Source organism: Nomascus leucogenys, chromosome 5 (genome assembly GCF_006542625.1).
Source record: "Nomascus leucogenys isolate Asia chromosome 5, Asia_NLE_v1, whole genome shotgun sequence".
NCBI classification, from domain to species: Eukaryota; Metazoa; Chordata; class Mammalia; order Primates; family Hylobatidae; genus Nomascus; species Nomascus leucogenys.
This window is the reverse complement of record NC_044385.1, coordinates 31,928,231-31,949,941: the sequence shown is the minus strand read 5'-3', so window position 1 is coordinate 31,949,941 and position 21,711 is coordinate 31,928,231. Positions and strand designations below refer to the sequence as shown.

Below are 21,711 nucleotides of genomic sequence, written 5' to 3'. Positions count from 1 at the left end.
TAAAATAACCACCTTTAGTTTATTAAACTGGATTTTTGAGCACTGATAAGTCTGATTTAAGTATTATGATGGACTTAGGGTAGTTTAAAGAAAAAGCAGTAAATTTTATCTGCACAATTCAGGGTTTTAAAGTTCTGTTGGGCAGCCATTATATTTCAGGCACTGAGATTGGTGCTAGAGATAGAAAGATGAATAGGACACAGTCTCAGCCCTTAGTGACCAGAGTCTAATAGGAAACATGATGATAGACATGAACCAGTAGCCATGATACAGTGCTAGAATAGAAGTCCAAAGAAGAAATTCATAAGACCCTGGGACAGTGAAGAGACGATGTTTCACAGGGGAATAGAGAAATGAAGGAAGGAGTCAAAAGGGGACCACTTCGCTAAGGCACTGATGAACCAGCTGTCTACAAGACTTAATGCAATCACAGTATAGGATAATAGTGGAAGTAGAGTAAAATAGCTGGAATGATTAGAGTTGTGGTCAGAGATTAGATCCAGTCTATGAACATGGGAGTGGATATTGACCTACAGCAAAGGTTAAAGTGCTGGGAAGTCTGAAGGTGAGTCACTGACATAGAAATGGAAACTCCCCCAAGAGGATGGCAGGAGCTGCTGTGAAGGGGAATATTTTATAAATCAACCACTTATTTACCACCTCAAATTTAACATAACCCACAGGGAATCCTAGTATCGCTACCCCACAATGTCCTACTCTAATGTCCCAGTCTTAGTAAATATCACCCAGCATTCATCCAGTTGCTCATGCCAGAATCCTCTCAGTCATTCCTGATGCTGTCTTCTTTCTCACCCTCATGGCTTATGCATCACAAGTTCTAGTGATTCCATGAACAAAGCATGTAAATGCTGTCCTCCATTTTCAGTCTCTATACCACCACTTTGATGCATGCTTTGCTATCTCCAAAACTACCATTTTCATCTCCCTGGTCCATCATAGTAGCATCCCTCCTACATGTCCTGTTTCCCACCTTACTTCTCATCAACTCCTTTCTTTTCTCCTATGATTTAAGTATTTTTCTTGTAAATTATTAGTAGTAAAAAAAATTTTAGCATGTGCCTGCAATGTATGCATATTTATAAGTTGCAAAGATGTACTACTGTTTCTGTACTAATATACATGTTTAAAATGTGTGCAACAATACAAATGTTAAATATGAGTATGAAATAGTGCTAAAATATTTTAATTATACTTATTGATAATACAAAACCTTTTTGCTCTCACTAAACATTAATAATAGGAGAAATGTGATTTGTATGCTTATTTTTTCAAATCTGGATTTAACACTTGTAGCAAATCCCAATTCTGCTTCGTCATGCAGTTTATTTTGATGATTAATTTAATAGCTGTCATGTCTGAAAAAGGTAATTCCCAGAGATACATAGATCTAGATGAAAGAAGTACATCGTTGATTTTACCAACTAGACATTTGTGTCAGTTCATTCTTGTGTGGCTGTAAAACCTACCTGAGATTGGATAATTCATAAAGAAAAGAGGTTTGTACTGGAGTTGCCCAGCAGTGTTCCAGAGCACTGGCCTTCACATATGTGGCATGTGACCTCTCTGAGGATATTTTGAAGATCCAGTCCTGTCCACGCCTATTTTAAGATTTTAGTTTAAATCATAAATTCTTCATTTTAGGTTAAATAGTTAGGAAAAATATAATTATCACTGAAATTTAAATACTGACATTTAATTATAACTATTATGTATCTCCTTAAATGTGCCACTGAAATATAAATATCAAAGTGAATTGATACCCAACATAAGGCTAAATAGCACAGGAAAAGCTCTTCTTATTGTATCTATCGGATGACACAGAATTTTGATTCTTCCCATGACTCATGATATTAACCAGATGACAGAAGGTGCTGTCTGCCAGCCTTTTCCATTGGAAATCTCCTCTTTTCTGTGTGTATTTAATGCATATTTTTTTGGAAAGGCATTTTGAGATTTTATGGTTGTCCCTTTCATCATCAAACTGTCAATTTATTGTTTATTTATTTATGTGAATACAGACTCATGGGTTTCTGCTGTAATCGATGGGTTACAATCTCTTACAATCATTTATTTTGATCTTCAAGTTGTCTAAGGCTTGGCCACTGGGAGCCCCTTGAAACTTCTCTGTCTTTTTGGCATATCCCCATTATTCCTTGAGCAATTCCTCATACTCCAGCACATTAAATGTTCCAGACTCAACTTACAGTTTCTCTACCCTAGCCCTGAATCCTCCATTTCTCCAAGGTGCTGTGATTTCTTTTAGTGGATAAAGGACAATAATATTTAGAGAAAAATATTTGAGTGTTTATTGCTAATGGGGGTATCACTGCCCTCACACACTCTTAGTTGACAGAGCTAAGGAATATATTTTATACTCATGCATACACATATTTCCACGTCTGTTTATTTTATATCTATATATTTTGAGAACCATGAATTCATACTGGTATCTCTAGTCCCAATCTGATATAATAGAGTTACTTCTGGTTTTCTGCTTTTTTATATTTGTAATTCCTTTCTCATCCATGGTGAAGCTTCTGATTCTTGTTATTCTCAATATATTATTTGATCAGTCTCCTTGTATGTAGCCAATCTTGAGTTGCCACTACTGCCACCACCAGGAACCCTGCAGGGACACCCTCTCCACCCTGCTTAGTCTCTGACACTGTGTGCTGGGCCTCCCTCTTTGGGTTGACCTCATCACCCATCTCAGACTCTGACACCCACACTCTGCTGCCACCCCTTGAGTAGACATTCTTCTCATGCTGGTCTGGCTCTGACATTTCACTCTGGTACTATGGCCCTCTCCCAAACCAGCTGCACGGATGGCTAACTAGTTCTGCTCCATTTCACTGCTTTGGGGCTGAATTGTTTAGAAAAGGGAGAGGAAGAGAAAAGGAAGCAAAACCATGTTTTAGTGGACTGGTCCTGTATTGCTGCAGGGAACCTAAAATGCCATTTTGTTATAAATAAATACTATTAAATCTAGGTTTCCTGAATGAGTTTTGAAGCATCATTAAATGTTTTGATTTTGCTAAATACATAATGAATGCATATTACAGCAAATGACTTTAAGGTTGCAGCCGACCTCTTTATTCAGTTGTTACTTTTGACTTGGTATTTTTTGAATACCTTAAGAACTTGAACTACAAAGAGATGATTACCCTCCACTGCCTCATCACTATACCACCCGGGTCATCAGACCGTGGTACTTGTAGAGTTTCCACATTGTCCTGACAAATAACAATTTATCCTTGAACAATGCAGGAGTGAGGGGCACTGACCCCTTTCCCTGCACAGTCAAAAATTTTTGTATAACTTTTGAGTCCTTAAAAAACTACTCATCTGGGCGTGGTAGCTCACGCCTGTAATCCCAGCACTTTGAGAGGCCAAGGCCAAGGTGGGTGGATCACGAGGTCAGGACTTTGACACCAGCCTGGCCAACATGGTGAAACCCCGTCTCTACTAAAAATACAAAAAGTAGTCAGGGATGGTGGCAGGTGCCTGTAATCCCAGCTACTCGGGAGGCTGAGGCAGGAGAGTTGCTTGAACTGGGGAAGCAGAGGTTGCAGTGAGCTGAGATCACACCACTACACTCCAGCCTGGGCAACAGAGTGAGACTCCATCTCAAAACAAACAAACAAACAAACAAACAACAACAAAAAAACACACACAAAAAACTAATAAGCTACTGTTGAGAAGCCTTACTGATAACAGTCAATCAACACATACTTTGTATAATTATTATGTACTATATTCTTACAGTAAAATATGCTAGAGAAAATAAAATGTTATTTAGAAAATCATAGGAAAGAGATAATATATTTACTATTAAGTGGAAATGAACCGTCATAAAGGCCTTCATCCTTGTTTTCTTCATGTTAAGTAGGCTTAGTAGGAGTGGGGGAAAGGGAGGGGGTGGTCTTGCTGTCTCAGCGATTGCAGAGGCAGAACAAAATCCACATATAAGTAGACCCAAACAGTTCAAATGCATATTGTTCAGAAATCAACTGTATCTAGTTACTATAACTCAATCATATAACAGTGTATGAAATTTTATCTAAGTACACAAATTATATTGTTTCGGAAATTCAGTATCCTCATCTATATTTAGGCTGTTCTTGCATTGCTATAAAGAAATACCTGAGACTGGGTAATTTATAAGAAAAGAAGTTTAATTGGCTCATGGTTCAGCAGGTTGTACAGGAAGCACCTGCTTCTGGGGAGGCCCCAGGAAGCTTTTACTCATGGTGGAAGGCAAAGTGGGAGCAGGCGCGTCACATGGCAAAAGAGAGAGTGGGGTGGGAGGTGACACACACTTTTAAATGACCAGATCTCGTAAGAACCCACTACAGTGTAAACAGCACCAAGCCATGAGGGATCCACCCCCATGACCCAAACATCTCCCACCAGTCCCCACCTCCATCCAGCATTGGGGATTACGATTCAACATGAGATTTGGGTGGGGACAACTATCAAAACTATATTATCATCTTTATAATACAGTAAGATATTGTGTAATTTGGATGAGCTTCATAAAATGGATTGTTAAAGAAACCCCAATAGCAGAGCAGTGAAGAGAATTTCAAGGATGCTCAGTGATATGATGACAAAAATAAGCTGAGTTTACTCCACAACAAGTGAGTGGTTGGTTTTGCAGCCACACCTCATCATTAAGATGGTTAGCACTGTATTTCATACTTAGACATTTTTAGAAGAAAGATATTATTTAAAATAATGCTGTAAATTTTAGTATTATTTTTATTGACATTGTCTTTATTTAAAAAGACTAAGTACTCTTGTAATTAATCTTTACACAATTACATTAATATGTGTAACATTAAGAAGTAGAGAAATTGCTAACCAAAAAAAGCAGGTTAGGTTAAGAAGACCTTATGAATATTACATATACTTTTCTGAAAACCAGAGAAAACATCATGTACTGTTCTGTCAAGATAATGTGATACTTAAATAATCCTTTTAGCCTTTTTTTTTTCTTTAAACCTGGTTGGTAAAGAGAATAATTGGAAATGTTCCTTTTACCAGCACAGTTCAACAATACAATGAAATGTCAATACTTTAGAAAATGAATTAATGATAATTGTTAGGAATTTTAGTCTAGGCAACCGCTGAAATTGGAATGCAAAGTAGGCTTCTAATTATTTTTACAAATTTAACTAGAGGGATGTTTTTAGCTCAGCTACTTTTAATATTTAACTTTCCTCAAAGCATTAAGGTATATAAGCATTTGAGCACTGAGAAAAGCAAATTAAAATTAAAATACCACCGCCAAAAGGCACAGGAAAAAATCCTGGTCAAAGATCAGGAAGACTTCAGTAGTTTTATTTCTGGTGAAGAAAATTTCCAAATGGCCATTCTTAAATCCTAAATTCTCAGCTTTGCTTCAGATTATTTTGAAGCCATCCCTTATGTGGAAAAGGTTCCCCACATCAAAAATAATGATTATATCTGTACAGAATAAGCTCTTTGATAAAAAAAAAAAGAAAAAAAGTCAAAACTCTTACAAGTATTATCGATACTTGAGTTGGCTGTTGGTAATTGGAAAAACCTTACAGAGTTTCAGGTAGAAATCCCTTATCTAGTGATGATTCTGGGACAGGGACTGGCTTACCTTTGACAAATGACAGTTTATAGTCAGTTGAAGATAAGAAGAGAAAGTATAGCCAATTCAAATGAAAAATATAGATAAGGCAGGGTAAGCTCCATAGGAAGAAACTCATTAGGACAAGATTGTAGAAATGCAAGGGGAAAAAAATGACCTTGTATATAAAGTGAGAAGGGAAGGCCCTGAGTCAAAGGATGCATGGTGGAAGGGGCTTTGAGAGAAAGAAAATGTGAATTGCTTTCTCATCATAGAACACCTGGCAGAATTGCTATTTCCACACTTCCAAATCACACTACATGTTTCTGTTCTAAGGTGGCTGACTGCAAATAATTGTAATAATGCTGTTCGGACACTCATCTTTTGGAGATGGACTATTTAGAAAACTAGAAAGTTTTATTTTTACACTTCTATTCATGACCAGAAATCAAAACTCTATAAAGAGTATTGCAGGATTTCAAAGCTCACAGGTAGCTGGGGAAAGTATGCTGGGTAAAAAAAACTGAAGCAGAGAATGTTAGGTTTTCCAATGTATGGAAAGGCGTGGAAGTGCTAAAGCCTTGTTCAGGAGGACAGAGCTTTGGATGGCTCTGAAAGTCAAAGTGAAATAGATAATTAAGCTAAGTAAATTATTTTGTTTAGAATTAGTCTAAATTTGAGGAGTTGTCTAAGTTTATATAGATAAGTTAAGCAGCATATTTAAAATGAAATGATGTCCAACCTCTTGGTGATTATAGAGTTTTATGGAAAACAGGACTCATGCAACAGCATTATCTAAAATTGGAGAACCTCCTGTGTATTAGCTACTATTCAACAATGAAATTCTAGGTAACCCCAGTTAGAGGGGAGACAATCATTTCTGCCATGTGGAGAAGACATTTTTACATGAAACTGACTCTGGATGCTATTCTATCAAAAGTCATGGTAGGATGATACCTACTCCTGTCACAGATGCACGGCTCAAAAACAGCAGAGGGAGAAAGAAAGTATCAAGAAGTACTGCTCCTCAAACATTGGCTTTACTTTCTTGCAAAACTAGGGAGTTGGCATTTTGCAGAGTTGTTTGGAGGAAAATCATCTCCTTAGACATGCAGTTAATAAAGACCAAACACTTAAAAAAATGCAATGAAAAAAATTTTTTTTTTCAAACTGAAAAGACTGAAAATTTTCTTTAAAACATGTTATACTTTTTGTGACAAGGAAGTAACTACACAAATGACCTGGAGTAGAGCTAGAGAGAGCCAAGGAAACTTACAAAAGTGAAAATATTATGCAAACATGAAATTCGCGACTGGTAACTACCCTTTATCACACTTGCGTGTGTAGTAAAATATAATGAATTACACTTCAGTCAACAATGTAGAGCTACAATTTGGAAATATAGACTCAAATAATCTCAATCATTTTTAAATTTCTTTACACCATTGAAAATTAAATACCTTCTTCAGGTATTTTTTTACTGTGATATCTGAATCAGAGAAATTCCTGGGGGCAATTGCAGATGCTGATATTTAGGTTGTGTTGAGCAAATAAATAGCACCCCATAAAGAACTCTGCCTCCCCAAGGTTTATTTAGGGCTGGATATGCTGTGTACTGCATAAGATAACACCAGTAAAGGGAGACTTAAAAGGGAATAAAAATACTACTTAACTTTTTACCTCAAGAAAGCCAACACTAAGCCCAGGACTTGGCATATAATAGATACTCAATAGGTAATTGCTAAAATCCATAGTTTTCATTTTTATGTACTTTGTATATCATTACATGCATCCATTATTTTATAAAGCTGTAGTCAATTGGTAAAAATGCAATTTTATTTCTTTATCACTTTACTTAATACAACCATAGTAGTAAGAAAAATGGTTTCTGTAGCTGACAGGCTTCTCATAAACATTGACTTCATACATGACATTTATTAGCCTCAAGATTATGCTATTAAAAATACGGCTCAAAGAATATCTTCTTACATACTTGCCTTTTCCTTTGCTGGAAATTCGTGGTCAGAACTAATTTCTATAAATTATTGACTTTTATCAAAGGACATGAAGATTTTAGTCTGATTAAAATTGGTTTATAAGTTGCTTTCTCTTCAGGCTGTACCAACACACACTGGTGGAGAACCTATGCAAATATCACCTTTATATGAAAGTTCCAGAATGTTTTTGTGCAGGAGGAGGGCTATGTCAGTCAATGGTCACAGATTTCTCTTACCAGTCAGTTAGAATATATGTAGGAATCTGGTCTATTCAAATTACCATGTTGGGTACTTTTATGAGGAGAAGAAATTAGTAGAATGCATAGTCTCTGTCATTAATTTACCATCTAGTTGGGAAGACTAAACTTATTTTATTAAATTACTATACTCATAGCACTATCCAAGATGTTGCAGTGTGGAGAGGGTAGGAAGGAAAGTTGAACTTGATAAGAAACAGAACAATGATGCTTACCTTCAAAAAATTGGCCATGTAGCTGACTGGAGTCAATGGAGTAATAAATATTCCTTGTGGTTATAAATGAGCTTACTGTAAACTTCATACATTGCAAACTTCTAGAATAGAGAAATTTTATCCTTCTTAGGCCACCCTATCGATCTTATGTACTTCAGGAAAATTACTCTAAAAATGTTGAAATATGGCAACGGCTTGTTTTTAAATTATGTTACCGTCATGACAAGGGCTTTCTTGACATTATTTGGATACGTTAGATAACCTGAGGATGGTAGGGTTTGGAACCATTATTGAGGAGGCAGATTCTAGGCCTCTGTAATCATGAGACTTTGCTCCATTGAAAAGCTATCAGAGGATTAACATTTATAGTTGCAGAGGAAGATGTTAGTGATTCTTCCAAAGTGAAATTGTTAACATATATTTTTTTGTTTGTTTTGTTTATTTGTTGTTTTTTGTTTTTGTTTCTGTTTTTTTTGAGACAGAGTCTCACCCCGTCCCCAGGCTGGAGCGCAGTGGCACGATCTCAGCTCATTGTAACCTCCGCCTCCCGGGTTCAAGCAATTCTCTTGCCTCAGCCTCCTGGGTAGCTGGGACTACAGGCACGTGCCATCATGCCTGGCTAATTTTTTGTATTTTTGGTAAAGACGGGGTTTCACCATGTTAGCCAGGATGGTCTCAATCTCCTGACCTCGTGATTCACCCACCTTGGCCTCCCAAAGTGCTGGGATTACAGGCATGAGCCACCGCTCCCGGCTAACCTTTCTTTAACTTCAAAGATTGCATTCCGTAAAGATGATAAAGCCCAGGTTCTGGAATAGCCTGGTGAGTTATTGTCATGAGAAGTGGTGAGAGAGGTGAAAAGAGTTAGAGGGCTGGTAAGGAGAAAGGAAAAAAAAAGAAAGAAAGAAAATCTGATTTAAAAGATCTATATATACAATAGGCGTGACTTTCTTCACTTTGAGAATGAGATATTAGCATCATAGGCTTCTTAGAATGCTAAGGAGTCTCTGCAATGACTAAAAAGTTAGTTTGAGGAAACATATTTTGGACCTTTACTATGAATAGAGATGGCTATGAGTCAGTGCCTTTCACCGGCTGCATCCTCCTGCTGAGAGGATCAAGATTATCCCATCAGAGTCAACCAGGAAGCACATTCTTTCTACTGGATTGTGTATCAAAAATGTGATTGGTTCATTTGTCCTTTATTCACTTACCCATTTATTTGTCCAACAAGTACTGACTGAGTTCTCACTATGTGCACTCTTCTAGGAGCTGGGAATACTGAATAGAATATGGTGGACATATCCTTTCTAGTGTCATGAAGTCAGGAGAGCAATCAGACTAGTAATTGTAATAAGTTGTGTTGAGCAGTAATGCTAGGGAAGTACAGAGGGGTATGGGCACAACTAGGAGATGATTCTAGTGTATTCCAGAGGATCAGGAAATGGCTCCATGAGGATGTCCAGTTTAGCATGAGTAGGAAATATCCTAGAGAGGGACTGGGAAACAGCGTTCTGGATGAGAGAAAAACAGTTAATGAATGAACGAAGGCAAAAGAAAGAGAAGAATTTTCAGGAAATAAAAGAAACGTTCAGGATGGCCCCTGACATGGAGTTTGAGAGGGATGGTAATTAGAATTGAGGCTGAAACAGTAGGTAAGCCCTAGATTACATGAGTCATTTTAAAGAGTTGGAACTTTATTGTAAGTGAAACAGGCATCAATTGGTTTTATGCAGGGGAAAGTACTAGGTCGATTTGTGTTCATTACAGGGCAATTTGGTGGCTGTGTGGAGAATGCATTTGAGGGGATAGGGAATTAAGTCAGCAAGATTGGTTAGCAGACCACAGAAGTAATACACATGAGACAAAATGGTGGACTCTTTCACAGTTTTGACAATAGGAATGGAAAGAAGTGAAGGAATTGAGAGGAAAAGAGGTAAATAAGCAAGAATTGGAGCTGGTTGTAAGATTTGCTTTAATGAACAAATTTGAATAAGAGCTTGATGTAAGATTCAGTAAGAGGAGGAGCAAGGGACTATATTGAAGTTCAACTTAGGAAATTTAGTGATACCACGATGTGATATTAAGTTAAAAAAAAACAAGTTAAAGAAGTTAAATGATTTCACTTAGGGACATAAGTTTGAGATGCCTGGGAGCCATCGAAAGTGAAAAGGCTTAATAAGCAGTCAGTTATACAGATGCGGAATTCAGTAAAGATTTGACCTAGAAATATGGATTTGGGAGTCATCAGCAAATAGATGGTAATTGAAACAATCGGAAGGATGTGATTATCCAGGGAAAATGAAAATAGAACCCTGCAGAACAAAGGTAGTTAAGGAGGAGGGTAAAGGAAAATGAAGCTACAAAGATGATTGAGAAAATTGACCTGAACAGTGAGACAACAGCCATGAGAGTGTGCTGACTCAGAAACTTAGAGCAAACACTGATTGGGAGGGACAGAGCAGTGCCATTTGCAGCTGCGAAGCTCCGGCGAGTTAAGGACAGAGAACTTAGTGAGGTGGATGAGAACAGTTCCAGTAGAGTCGGAGAACAAGTGCCTGTTTATATATAGCACTCCATTTCCTGCCTTTTCTTTTGTAAATCGGATCACCTGGGCTGTGAACATCATGTGAAAGTTAAGAATACATGGAATTCCAGTAAAGACCTCTTTCTTCTGTAAATTACATGACCTGTAGGAACATTCATTGTGATTTTTTGGAGCTGTTTTTGCTCACGTTTTGTCCTCAGCTTGGTTTAGTAAGTAATGCAGATTGCTTGGTCATAGGAAGATGAAGTACTATTTGATTAAGTTACTGAAATATTTTTTATAAAAATCTGATGAAGCAAAAGTATTTTAATGCACAAAGATTAATTTTAATTATCCAGAACACCAAAAGCATTATTTCTATTAAAAAAAAATTTTACTTATATAAATGTGATATTCTCAGGAATTTATTTTTGAATTTCTTTGAAAACAAAAAAGCATCTTTAGAGTTTGAGTAGATAATTTTATCACCAGGAAAAGATATGAGTCTGTGCATTAGGGGATTATGTGTTATTTGGTGAATAATGACTACATTGCTATAAACCAAGCTTGTCTAACCCATGGCCCATGGGCTGCATTCAGCCCAGGATAGCTTTGAATACAGCCCAAAATAAATTCATAAACTTAAAATATTATATTTTGCAATATATTTATTTTTAGCTCATCAGCTATCATTAGTGTTAGTGTATTTTATGTGTAGCCTAAGACAATTCTTTTTTTTTCCCATGTGGCCCAGGGAAGTCAAAGGATTAGATACCCCTGCAATTTTATAAGGTCAAGATTGTTTTTCCTTTTTTTTGAATGTGAATGATTAATTCTTTCTTGCCTTGGTTTAGTTTTTGAGGGACTCTATTTTCTCTTTTTTTCCTCCTGATTTTCAAGCTTTGGGTTTGCGCAGTTATATTCCTAAAGTATTGTAAATAATAGTAGAAAGGGCACAACAGAGAGGGAACAGGCTGGTACTGTGGCTCACACCTGTAATCCCAGCACTTTGGGAGACTAAGGCAGGAAAATCATTTGAGCTCACAAGATTGAGACCAGCCTGGGCAACCTCAGGAGATTCTATCTGTACAAAAAATTAAAAAAATTAGCTGGGCATGGGGGGCATGCACCATAGTCCCAGCTACTTGGGAGGCTAAGCCAGGAGGATTGCTTGAGCCCAGGAGGTCAAGGCTGCAGTGAGCCATGATCATTGCCACGGACTGGAAGACAGAGTGAGACCCTGTCTCAAAACAAAGAAAAAAATGTGAAAAAAGAAAAAAAAAAGATTTAAAAAGATTTTTTTTTTAAAAAAAAGGAGCAGATACTATTATTGGTGGTTTAGATGAGTTGCCCAAGTACACACTTTTATGAGTCAATGTATTGTTTTCAGTATCTTTAGGAAATTGAGGCAGTGTATCCTCACCCTAATGTAACCCGCTATAAGGTAGATTTCTATATAGCATGAATTTGCCCTGCACTCCTCTAAAAGATGTTTAGGCCTTAGAAGTAATAAATAATTAAAGCACCCTTGGCAAACCATTATCATCTTCACCTATCATCATAATTAATAATTGTGTAGCCACTTATATTTTGAGAACACAGATATGCACACACACAGATATATATATGTGTGTGTGTGTGTGTGTGTGTATATATATACACGGGCCCAGTGTGTGTGTGTATCACACACACACACACACACACACAGGTCATGCATCTCTTAAAGATGGAGCTATGTTATGAGAAAATGTGGCATTAGGCAATTTCACCATTGTGCCAACATCATAGAGTGTACTTACACAAACCTACATGGTATAGCCTACTATACACTTAGGCTGTATATTATAGCCTATTGCTCCTAGGCTACAAATCTGTACAGCATGTTACTGTAGTGAATACTGCAGGCACTTGTAACACAATGGTAAGTATTTGTGTATCTAAACATACCTAAATATAGAAAAGGTACAGTAAAAATATAGTATTATAGTTTTATTGGATCACTGTTGTATATGCAGACCAAAAAATCATTATGTAGCTCATGGCTGTATATATATATATATATCTCATTCATTTGTCCTGTGAAATAGGTTATTAGCCCTATTTTATAGGTAAGAAATCTGAAGCTCAAAGAAGGTTAAATTGCATGGCTGTAGGCACATAGAATGTGGTTACAGAGCTAGAAGGTGAGGCTTCCATTCATCCCCCCACCTGTCCCACCCCATTTCTGACAGATTGTTACTACAGCTCTTATGATTTGCAGAGTTTACTTTTCCACCTCTGGGAATTCTACAGAAATGAGAAAAAAATATGTTTCCAAAATTAGACAAAAATACCAGCCTCTGACAGAAATTGAATGCAATTAAAGATAACTAAGTATTAATAATTTATGGACTCCAACAAGTCTGAGCTTTTCTTGCATTCAGCCTTTTCCTAATTGGCAGGAATCACTAACTGGTAGAAGCACTCGGCTCTACATGTTCCTGTTTCCTGTGTGTTTGCCATTAGTGCAACCTGTGAGATCACGGTGACTTTGTGAAACTTCTCGAGAAAATTCAGTCAAGTCTAAGAAAGGTTTTCATTCTTTGTCCAACTTATCGGGACCACTTAAGATTCAAATTGCAATAAAGAGATGATTAAAATATTTAAAATACTTTCTATGCAGGTGCCAATGATAAGGTGCTTTTTGCTACAAAAATGTGAAGGTTATACCTAAGTGTGCAGAAAAGAAATGGTGAGCCTGCTGGGAATTCTGAGTCTGAAAATAATGCTCAATAAATACCCATAATAAAAAGGACTCTCACTGGTAATACAGGTCTATGTCATGAGATTGTGTAAAATTTTGTGTGTGTATCTAGTGCCTGCTATGTGCTCAGTGTTGCTCTTTTAAATATATTAACTTATTTGATTGTTATACCAACTCTATAGGGAGGATTCTGTTGTTTCCCCCACTTCACAGGAGAAACTGAGGCTAAAGACGTTAAAAACCTTACCCTAAGACACACAATGAATATGTGGTGGAGCCGGAATTCAAACTTAGAGGTTTAGATCCAGCACATTATTCTGCCTCTCCAGTAAAATCAGACTGAAAATTCACAGTGTCTGCAAAATCAGAAAATATTTGTATTAGTCTGTTCCCATACTGCTAGTAAAGACATACCTGAGACTCGGTAATTTATAAAGGAAAGAGATTTAATGGACTCACAGTTCCACATGGCTGGGGAGGCCTCACAATCACAGTAGAAGGCGAAGGAAGAGCAAAGGGACTTTTTACATGACAGCGGGCAAGAGAGCGAATGCAGGGGAACTCTCCTTTATAAAACTATCAGATCTCATGAGACTAATTCACTATCATGAGAACAACAAGGGCAAGACCTACCCCGGTGATTCAATTACCTCCCACCCGGTCCCTCCCATGACACATGGGAATTATAGGAGCTACAATTCAAGATAAGATTTGGGTGGGAACACAGCCAAGCCACATCAATGCTCATGCCTTTCGACCCAGTGTTTCCACTTGCGGTAATACTTTGTACACATTACCAAATGTGTAGGTACAAGAATATTCACTGAAGTGTTATTTTTAATAGCTAAAAAAATTAAATCTATCCAAATGTTTACCAATAGGGGAATGATTAAATCATGCCATTGCCATTATCCTTGGGGATTGCTAGGTGGCTGATATAAACTATGAGCTGAAATAATGAGTACTAACATGGAAAAAGGACTAAAATTGGATGAGAAGAAAGCTATGTACAAAACAATGTGTGTACTATAAGACCTTTTTTTGCAAAATATTGATGATAATTGAGATGGAAGAGGCAGAAAGTAAGATTAGTGTATACAGATAGAAGAAAAACAATTGATAGCATGTGTCCTATAAATACTACTGCCAATTACTATCATTGTGGTATGAGATTACAGAGTATGTGTATTTCCAGTGATAAATTTATTCATTTAACAGGTACTTATTGGAAATGTGCTACATAAGAGGTTCTAGGTGCTGAGGATGTATATAGAGCTTACATTCTCATTAGAAAAGGCAGACAATTAGCAAGTATATAGGTGAACATTTGAATTTTGATGCACAAAGCCTATTACTTTTATATTAAAAAGATATTTTTTAAGATAACACAAAAAAGAAGACAATTACCAAAGTAAAGTGGGGGCGGTTTCTGTGACAGTCTACAGCCCTTCTGTTCATGAAGGACTGGCTGTGAGGTAAGAGGCTGGTGGTAACCAAAATAAAGCTGATGGAATAGATTTCATTTTAGGTCCATCAGTTCTGACTGTGCCCCAAGACTTGAGACATGACTTAGGTAAAAAATAGAAAAATAATATAAACTGTGGGAGGGTTTATTTGTAAGTGTGTATGGAATTTGTAGGAGCCAAATCCGAATGACTGGGTGTTACCACTGATAGATAACTGCCTGTGCCTTCCTAACCTGGGAGTCCCCCCAAAACAGAATTACATGTTTAGTAATCAGTTCTGTATCTAAGTATAGTTGGACAGGATCCCTTATAGGAACAGTAAGTATCTCCAGGATAAATTCTTGTAGATTTGCACCACTTTCCCAGCAAGCTTCCCCTAAGTTGCCTCAGTGGTTAAGGAAAGCTTGATTTTGCTGATTCTACATGCCATAGAGTACTCATTTTTCCAGCTTTGCTTTTTTTTCAGAGCCAGACCTAGATATCAAGCAATTATTTCTTGTTAAGACAGTATAACTAGGAAATAAAAGGCCTGTTAAAATAAAAAATAGATCCCCAAATGTATGTGTATGTATGATTATGTGTGGATTAAAAAAAGAGTTGATTTGCCATGTACCATCCTCCTATCTGCCTTGGATATTTGAAGTTTCATTTCTGTTTTTGAGTACACACACACACACACACCCACACACACACACATTTATATCTATAGCCTTACTTCCAAGTATGTGTACATATCATATTATAATATACATACATATCTATCCCCTCCAATAATTCAGATGAGTATAAACATTTAGAAACTATCAGTTATATTTCCTGTGTTGATTTTTTAAAAGAAAAATCAAGAGGGCAAAAATTAAATACATTAAACAGAGCTGTAGTTGTTTGCTTGTGAAGCAAAGGAAAGCCTGGGTCACTTAAGAAATGAGTTCAGTGGGTTTCCCAAGCTGAAAGCAGAAGTGCTAGAAGAAAATAGAGGAGTTGTTCCATATTAGGAGATTATTTTAAGTGATAGTCTAGATTATTAAATTCTGGTTAGTTAAGAGGATTATAAAGATTCCCATAGGATTGGTCATATTTTCTGTTTTAGGACACAAACATACGGACGCAGTTTTGAAAGAGGTCAAAGAAAATGTCTGATGGACTCAGGGTGATTGATGGCACATTTTTTTCTTTAATTCTCAAAAGAGAACTACATAATAATAAATGCATAAAATCTTGCAGTTTGTAAAGTTCATTAGCTCAGCCATCCTGTTAGGTGTGTACTGTGAAGATGTCTGTCCTACAGCTGAGGAGGTGGTAGCCCACAGGTTGAGTAACTTCACGGATTCCACAAACATTTTTTGAGAAACTGTGCCTTGGGTTTAACTGTTTCCCAAGTGGGCTTCAAGGTGGGCTTAACAGTTATTATTTATTTGCATTCCCTGAAAGCAAAAACAAAATATTTTGTTGCTTAGTTAGGAAAAAGAGAATTCCTAAATGACCAGTATGAGGTTGGATACAACGCTCTTGCACACACCTTTTCTGATCTCTGAAAACTAGGTTCACATCTGAGCAAACAGCATTGCTGTTTTCAGAACTAAACAAGGTCACCTGGGTTCATATTGCAGCCTATTTTATTCTGCCTTGCTCCTTCTACTATATCTTAACTGCCCTTTGTACATTCCAATACTTCTTGAAATAAGATACAAATGAAAAAAACTAAAAATATTTTTAAAAAGCTAGAGATTGCCTTTTTACAGCATCAAAAATTTCAATGACAGGATTCCTGTATAAAAACCAAGCACATCTAGAGCCCCTGAAATATAGTTTGATTCATAGAGTTTAAGTTCATAGATTAATTTTAGAGCCATAACTATATAAGATAGAATCCTTCTGTGTATACCCTGCCTAATTCCATCAATTCTCATACCACCAGTGCTGTAAAAGATTACTCCATTCTTCTTTTTAAAATCCCAAAATAAAATGAACAGAAGATAAAGCATAGAAAATGTTGATTGGCATGTCGATATCTTTATCGTTTCTCTGCTTGTATGTTCCAGGTGGGAGAGTTCAGAGCACACGCTGCTGAGTGGACAGCCAACGTCACAGCCGAATTCAAAGAAACAAGGAGGCGACTGAGTGTGGAGATTTATGACAAGTTCCAGCGTGCCACCTCCATCAAGCGGAAGCTCTCGGCAGAACTGGCTGGAAACCACAATCAGGAGCTGACTCCTTGTAGGAGGACCCTGTCAGTGAACCACCTGACCAGCGAGAGGGATGTCTTGCCTCCCTTACTGAAGACTGAGAGTATCTATCTGAATGGTTTGACGCCACACTGTGCTGGCGAAGAGATTGCTGTGATTGAGAACATCAAATAGCCCTCTCTTTAAATAACCTTAGGCATAGCCATAGGTGAGGACTTCTCTATGCTCTTTATGACTGTTGCTGGTAGCATTTTTTAAATTGTGCATGAGCTCAAAGGGGGAACAAAATAGATACACCCATCATGGTCATCTATCATCAAGATAATTTGGAATTCTGAGCCAGCACTTTCTTTCTGATGATGCTTGTTGAACGGTCCACTTTCTTTGATGAGTGGAATGACAAGCAATGTCTGATGCCTTTTTGTGCCCAGACTGTTTTCCTCTCTCTCTCCCTAATGTGCCATAAGGCCTCAGAATGAATGAGAATTGTTTCTGGTAACAATGTAGCTTTGAGGGATCAGTTCTTAACTTTTCAGGGTCTACCTAACTGAGCCTAGATATGGACCATTTATGGATGACAACAATTTTTTTTTTTGTAAATGACGAGAAATTCTTATGCAGCCTTTTACCTAAGAAATTTTCTGTCAGTGCCTTATCTTATGAAGAAACAGAACCTCTCTAGCTAATGTGTGGTTTCTCCTTCCCTGCCCCCACCCCTAGGCTCACCTCTGCAGTCTTTTACCCCAGTTCTCCCGTTTGAATACCATACCTTGCTGGAAACAGTGTGTAAAATGACTGAAGTGATGATGCCCGAAGAAGAAATAGATGCCAAATTAGATGGACATTGAAGCAACACTCAGCGTTGCCTAGTGTTAAAGGCACTGCAGAGAAATGAGGTGCAGAGGTGGCCCCTCTGAGTATTTATTTGACTCAGGTACCAGTGGTACATATATACAGTGTAATTATGACCAGGCTGGTAAAATTGGCTGCTCCCAAACAATCCCCTTTTTTCCTGGCAGTATTTGGAATTTATCATTTATTAATAACTATACATTTTTAAAGGCAGAAGAAGAAAATCTATCTATCTATCTATATAAATGACCTGACAGAAGAAAACTGTTAAAAATGGATATTATTGGAGGCGATTTAAAACAGTGGGTGTGAATTATCATTCTGATAGAAAGAAAATAGCAGAACAATGTGTTACAAGTATTTGCTAATAAACAGTATACTGCCAGCTTCTAACTGCTTTTTGATGTATGAAAGGCTTATATAATTTTCTTTTCGTTGGATGACTTTTGCCAGATGAGAGGAGGTGGCACAGTGGTGAGTGCAGGGCCCAGTCCTAGCCTTCTGTGGGTGTACTTTTGGAGTTGTGACTTGGCTGTGAGGGCAGAAGTTGAAGTTGGGATCACTGTGACTTTGCACATGGAAAAATGCAGATTGCAGGCATAATTCATCTCTGACATTAGAGAAAAAGCTGTTATAGCACAATTTAAATTTTGAGAGTTTGCTGTGTTTTTTTTTTTACATAAAAGAGGCTGATTATTCTTTTTAGTTTAATTTTATATCCTGTAATTCTTTGGATGGTTCCAAGATTCAGAAAAAATTCAGTAAATGCACCCCGTAAATTGCTACCCTTTCCTTTATTTTCATACTTAGATCTGCTGTACATTGTATATATATATAATTTTTAAAATGCAGAAAGAAAATAATTTCCCTAAATATAATTGCAAACTGATTTCTTTTACTTTTTTGTGTGTGGGGGTGGGAGCTGTATCTGAATAAGTGGCATTCAGATTAGAGTCTTGAAAAATAAACCCAGAATCTTTAAAAAAAAACAAATAATCTAATAGATGCTTATTTTCCAAAATTTAAATTTAAGCTAGAAATGTAAATATTCAATTAATTTGTTAAAAGTACTTTTATAAAGTTAAAAAAAATCCAACCAAAATTTTAGAAAGTCAGGCTCTTTTAGAAAGAAAGCTACACTCATTTCCTCAAATAACTGTTCCGAAAATTTATATGGTGGAATGCACCATGTATAAACTGTGAATTGTATTGACAAATAAAGTTTGTAATTAAAGTCAGCATTTTCTGAGTCTCCTGCTTGCTGCTGAGAATTTAGATATGATCTAGGTAGGTAGAACTCCAGGATGTTACTTTTCATGCTGAGTTTTTGTCACTCCTTTATTCAAAATATTTAAGAAATATTTTTGATGCATTGATACTACCCTTGCTAAATACATGCAGACTGTTTTCCTCAGTGGCTACTCCTTAAAACCAAATATACTGAAATTCATTTTTGAAATAAGATATTTGAAATCGCATATAGATTCAAGATTGTTTCTATTATATTACATATATTTATGCCATATTTTATCATTGTTAGACCTTGTCTTAACACTGAAGTAGACTGAATGCTGAACACAGGTGCCTGAACGTGCTTTTTGTAAGAAAAAGACAATTAAGCATCCTGGTGGTATTGAAGTCTAAAGAAGGTAGTTACCAACCGATCTTCTAGACCTTATATCACAAATGTTTGGACTACTTATCTTGTTCGTATCCTACATAGATTTATTGATTAATTCCTAAACAATTTGATGCTCAGTAAGTATTCTGAAACTAGCCCCCAACATTATCCTTAGGATTAGGGGAATTTTAAGAAAGCATGTATTATATGAACGGAAATCACTTTTATTTTCTCAAGCTTTATTTTGTTTATTTCTTGTAGGGAGAAACTTGATAAAGATTTTGACAAAACGTGGAATCTTCTAGTGAGTTTATTTTTCCATTAGGCCAGTATAAGGGTGAGTAGTTTTTCTTGGAAAGGTATTAGAAAAAAAACTACTAGACCAGAAAGTATCAGGGACTTCGTAATCTATATCCCTAGATGTAGATTCTAGAATACTCTCTCTATCCACCCTTACAGCCGCTAAATGTAAAAGTGGTTCTTTTGGAGTTCTTTCAATTTCTTACACAGTTCTATATACCATGCTACATAGTTCATGTGACACACCTTGTTTTCCAATAGTATTTCACTCTTGCAATGCAGAAGAAAGTAAAACTTCTGAGGCCAAGAGGAAATTGAATAATGTGCATCTTGGCCTTCAAAAAAAGAAAGAACAGTGTGTAGGGCTTTATTTATTTCTCAAATTTTAAGGAACACATGACATAAAAGACCAAATCCCATCTAATTCTGTGTCAAAAATCAGTAGAATTATTTGAGTCTTAAAGCTTAAAGTTCAAAGAGACTTAGGGAAATTTTAAATGGAATACCGAAAAACAAATTTAGACATTCTGAAGGTTTGAAATAGCTGTTTATTCCTAAGAATTAGAGGTCTAGATCAACTCCTCTTTCTTTTTTTGTTGTTTTTAATTCTTGCTGGTCTAGTAAAGTTATAAGTTATTTGTGATTTGCATTTCTTATTAAAATGAAAGTATGACTTTGTTTTTATATAAACTAAAGGGTTTTTTTATTTGAACGTCCATAACTCCATTAGAATTAATGTGTGATATTTGCTTTAGCATGAGTTTACTTAAATTTCCTCCCATAGTGAAACTGGCCAGGTGCAGTGGCTCACACCTGTAATCCCAGCACTTTGGGAAGCCGAGGCAGGTGGATTACTTGAGGTCAGGAGTTCAAGATGCAGCTGGACAACATGGTGAAACTCCATTTTTACTAAAAATACAAAAAAAAATTAGCCGGGCATGGTGGCACATGCTTGTAGTCCCAGCTACTCGGGAGGCTGAGGCAGGAGAATTGCTTGAACCCTGGAGGTGGAGGTTGCACCACTGCACTCCAGCCTGGGCAACAGAGCAAGACTCTGCCTCAAAAAAATAAAACTAAATAAATAAAATAAAATACAATTTCCTCTCATAGTGAAACTGGCCTTGCATATGCTCATGTGTCAGTGCCAAGATAGAACGGGATAACCTGGTTATTTCTGACAGAAACATTTGAGAGTAACCTATTGTAGTTATCTTAATATAGGGGAAGCTTCGTAAGCTCCACTTGCTTTCTTCCTTGCCCAACCACCTCAGTGACCCTCTCAAAGATTTTCCCCTCCTGTTTCATACATGATACTTCCCCAGCCATAACTCAACTATCCCTTCCTGAAAGACAGGGGTTGGTTTCAAGGAGCAGGAGTTTTGGTCTTGCTCTTTTGGTTTGACTCAATTCTGTTCACTAAAACTCTGCTTTTACAATTTCTAATATTTATAAAACCATTTATTGTTTTCCTAGTATTAGCTTTACAAAATGTTTTCGTTGTGTTAGGCTTGCCTCAATTTACAACTATTTTTTTCTTTGTATCTGACATTCCTTGTCAAAGTATTTTTGTATAGTCACCAAAAACTCACTGCCTAGTCTTTATTCTGTTTATTTTGAACCTTTAGACTTGGATTTCTTGCTCTGGATTCATCAAGCTAACTCACATGGGTATCTTCAATTCTAAAAGGGGCCTCAACAGAACCAAGACTCTTTTATAATCTTTCCCCACACCTGGCCTTTTTCTGGTATCATCCATTTGAGCGGATGGCATGACCAGCCCTCTGGCTGGGCAAGTCATCCTTGACATCTTCTTCTCTTCCTCAACTGTATCTCCACCTATCACCAAGCTGTTGACTTGTAACCTAAATATGTTTTGAATTTGTACACAGCCATTGCCTTAATCCAAGTCAACACCATCTTTTCC

General features: G+C 36.9%; 1 protein-coding gene across 2 annotated transcripts in view; it reads left to right on the top strand.

Moving 5' to 3' along the window:
* The window catches only part of KCNK2 (potassium two pore domain channel subfamily K member 2), a 154,573-nt gene extending 135,466 nt beyond the window's left edge, over positions 1 to 19,107 (top strand). For both annotated transcript variants that reach the window (XM_003265111.3, XM_003265110.3), the window contains exon 7: positions 16,871 to 19,107. In XM_003265111.3, the coding sequence (XP_003265159.1) occupies positions 16,871 to 17,188 (318 nt within the window). In that variant the 3' untranslated portion in view covers positions 17,189 to 19,107. The remainder of the gene's footprint in view (positions 1 to 16,870) is intronic.
* Positions 19,108 to 21,711: the final 2,604 nt, after the last annotated feature.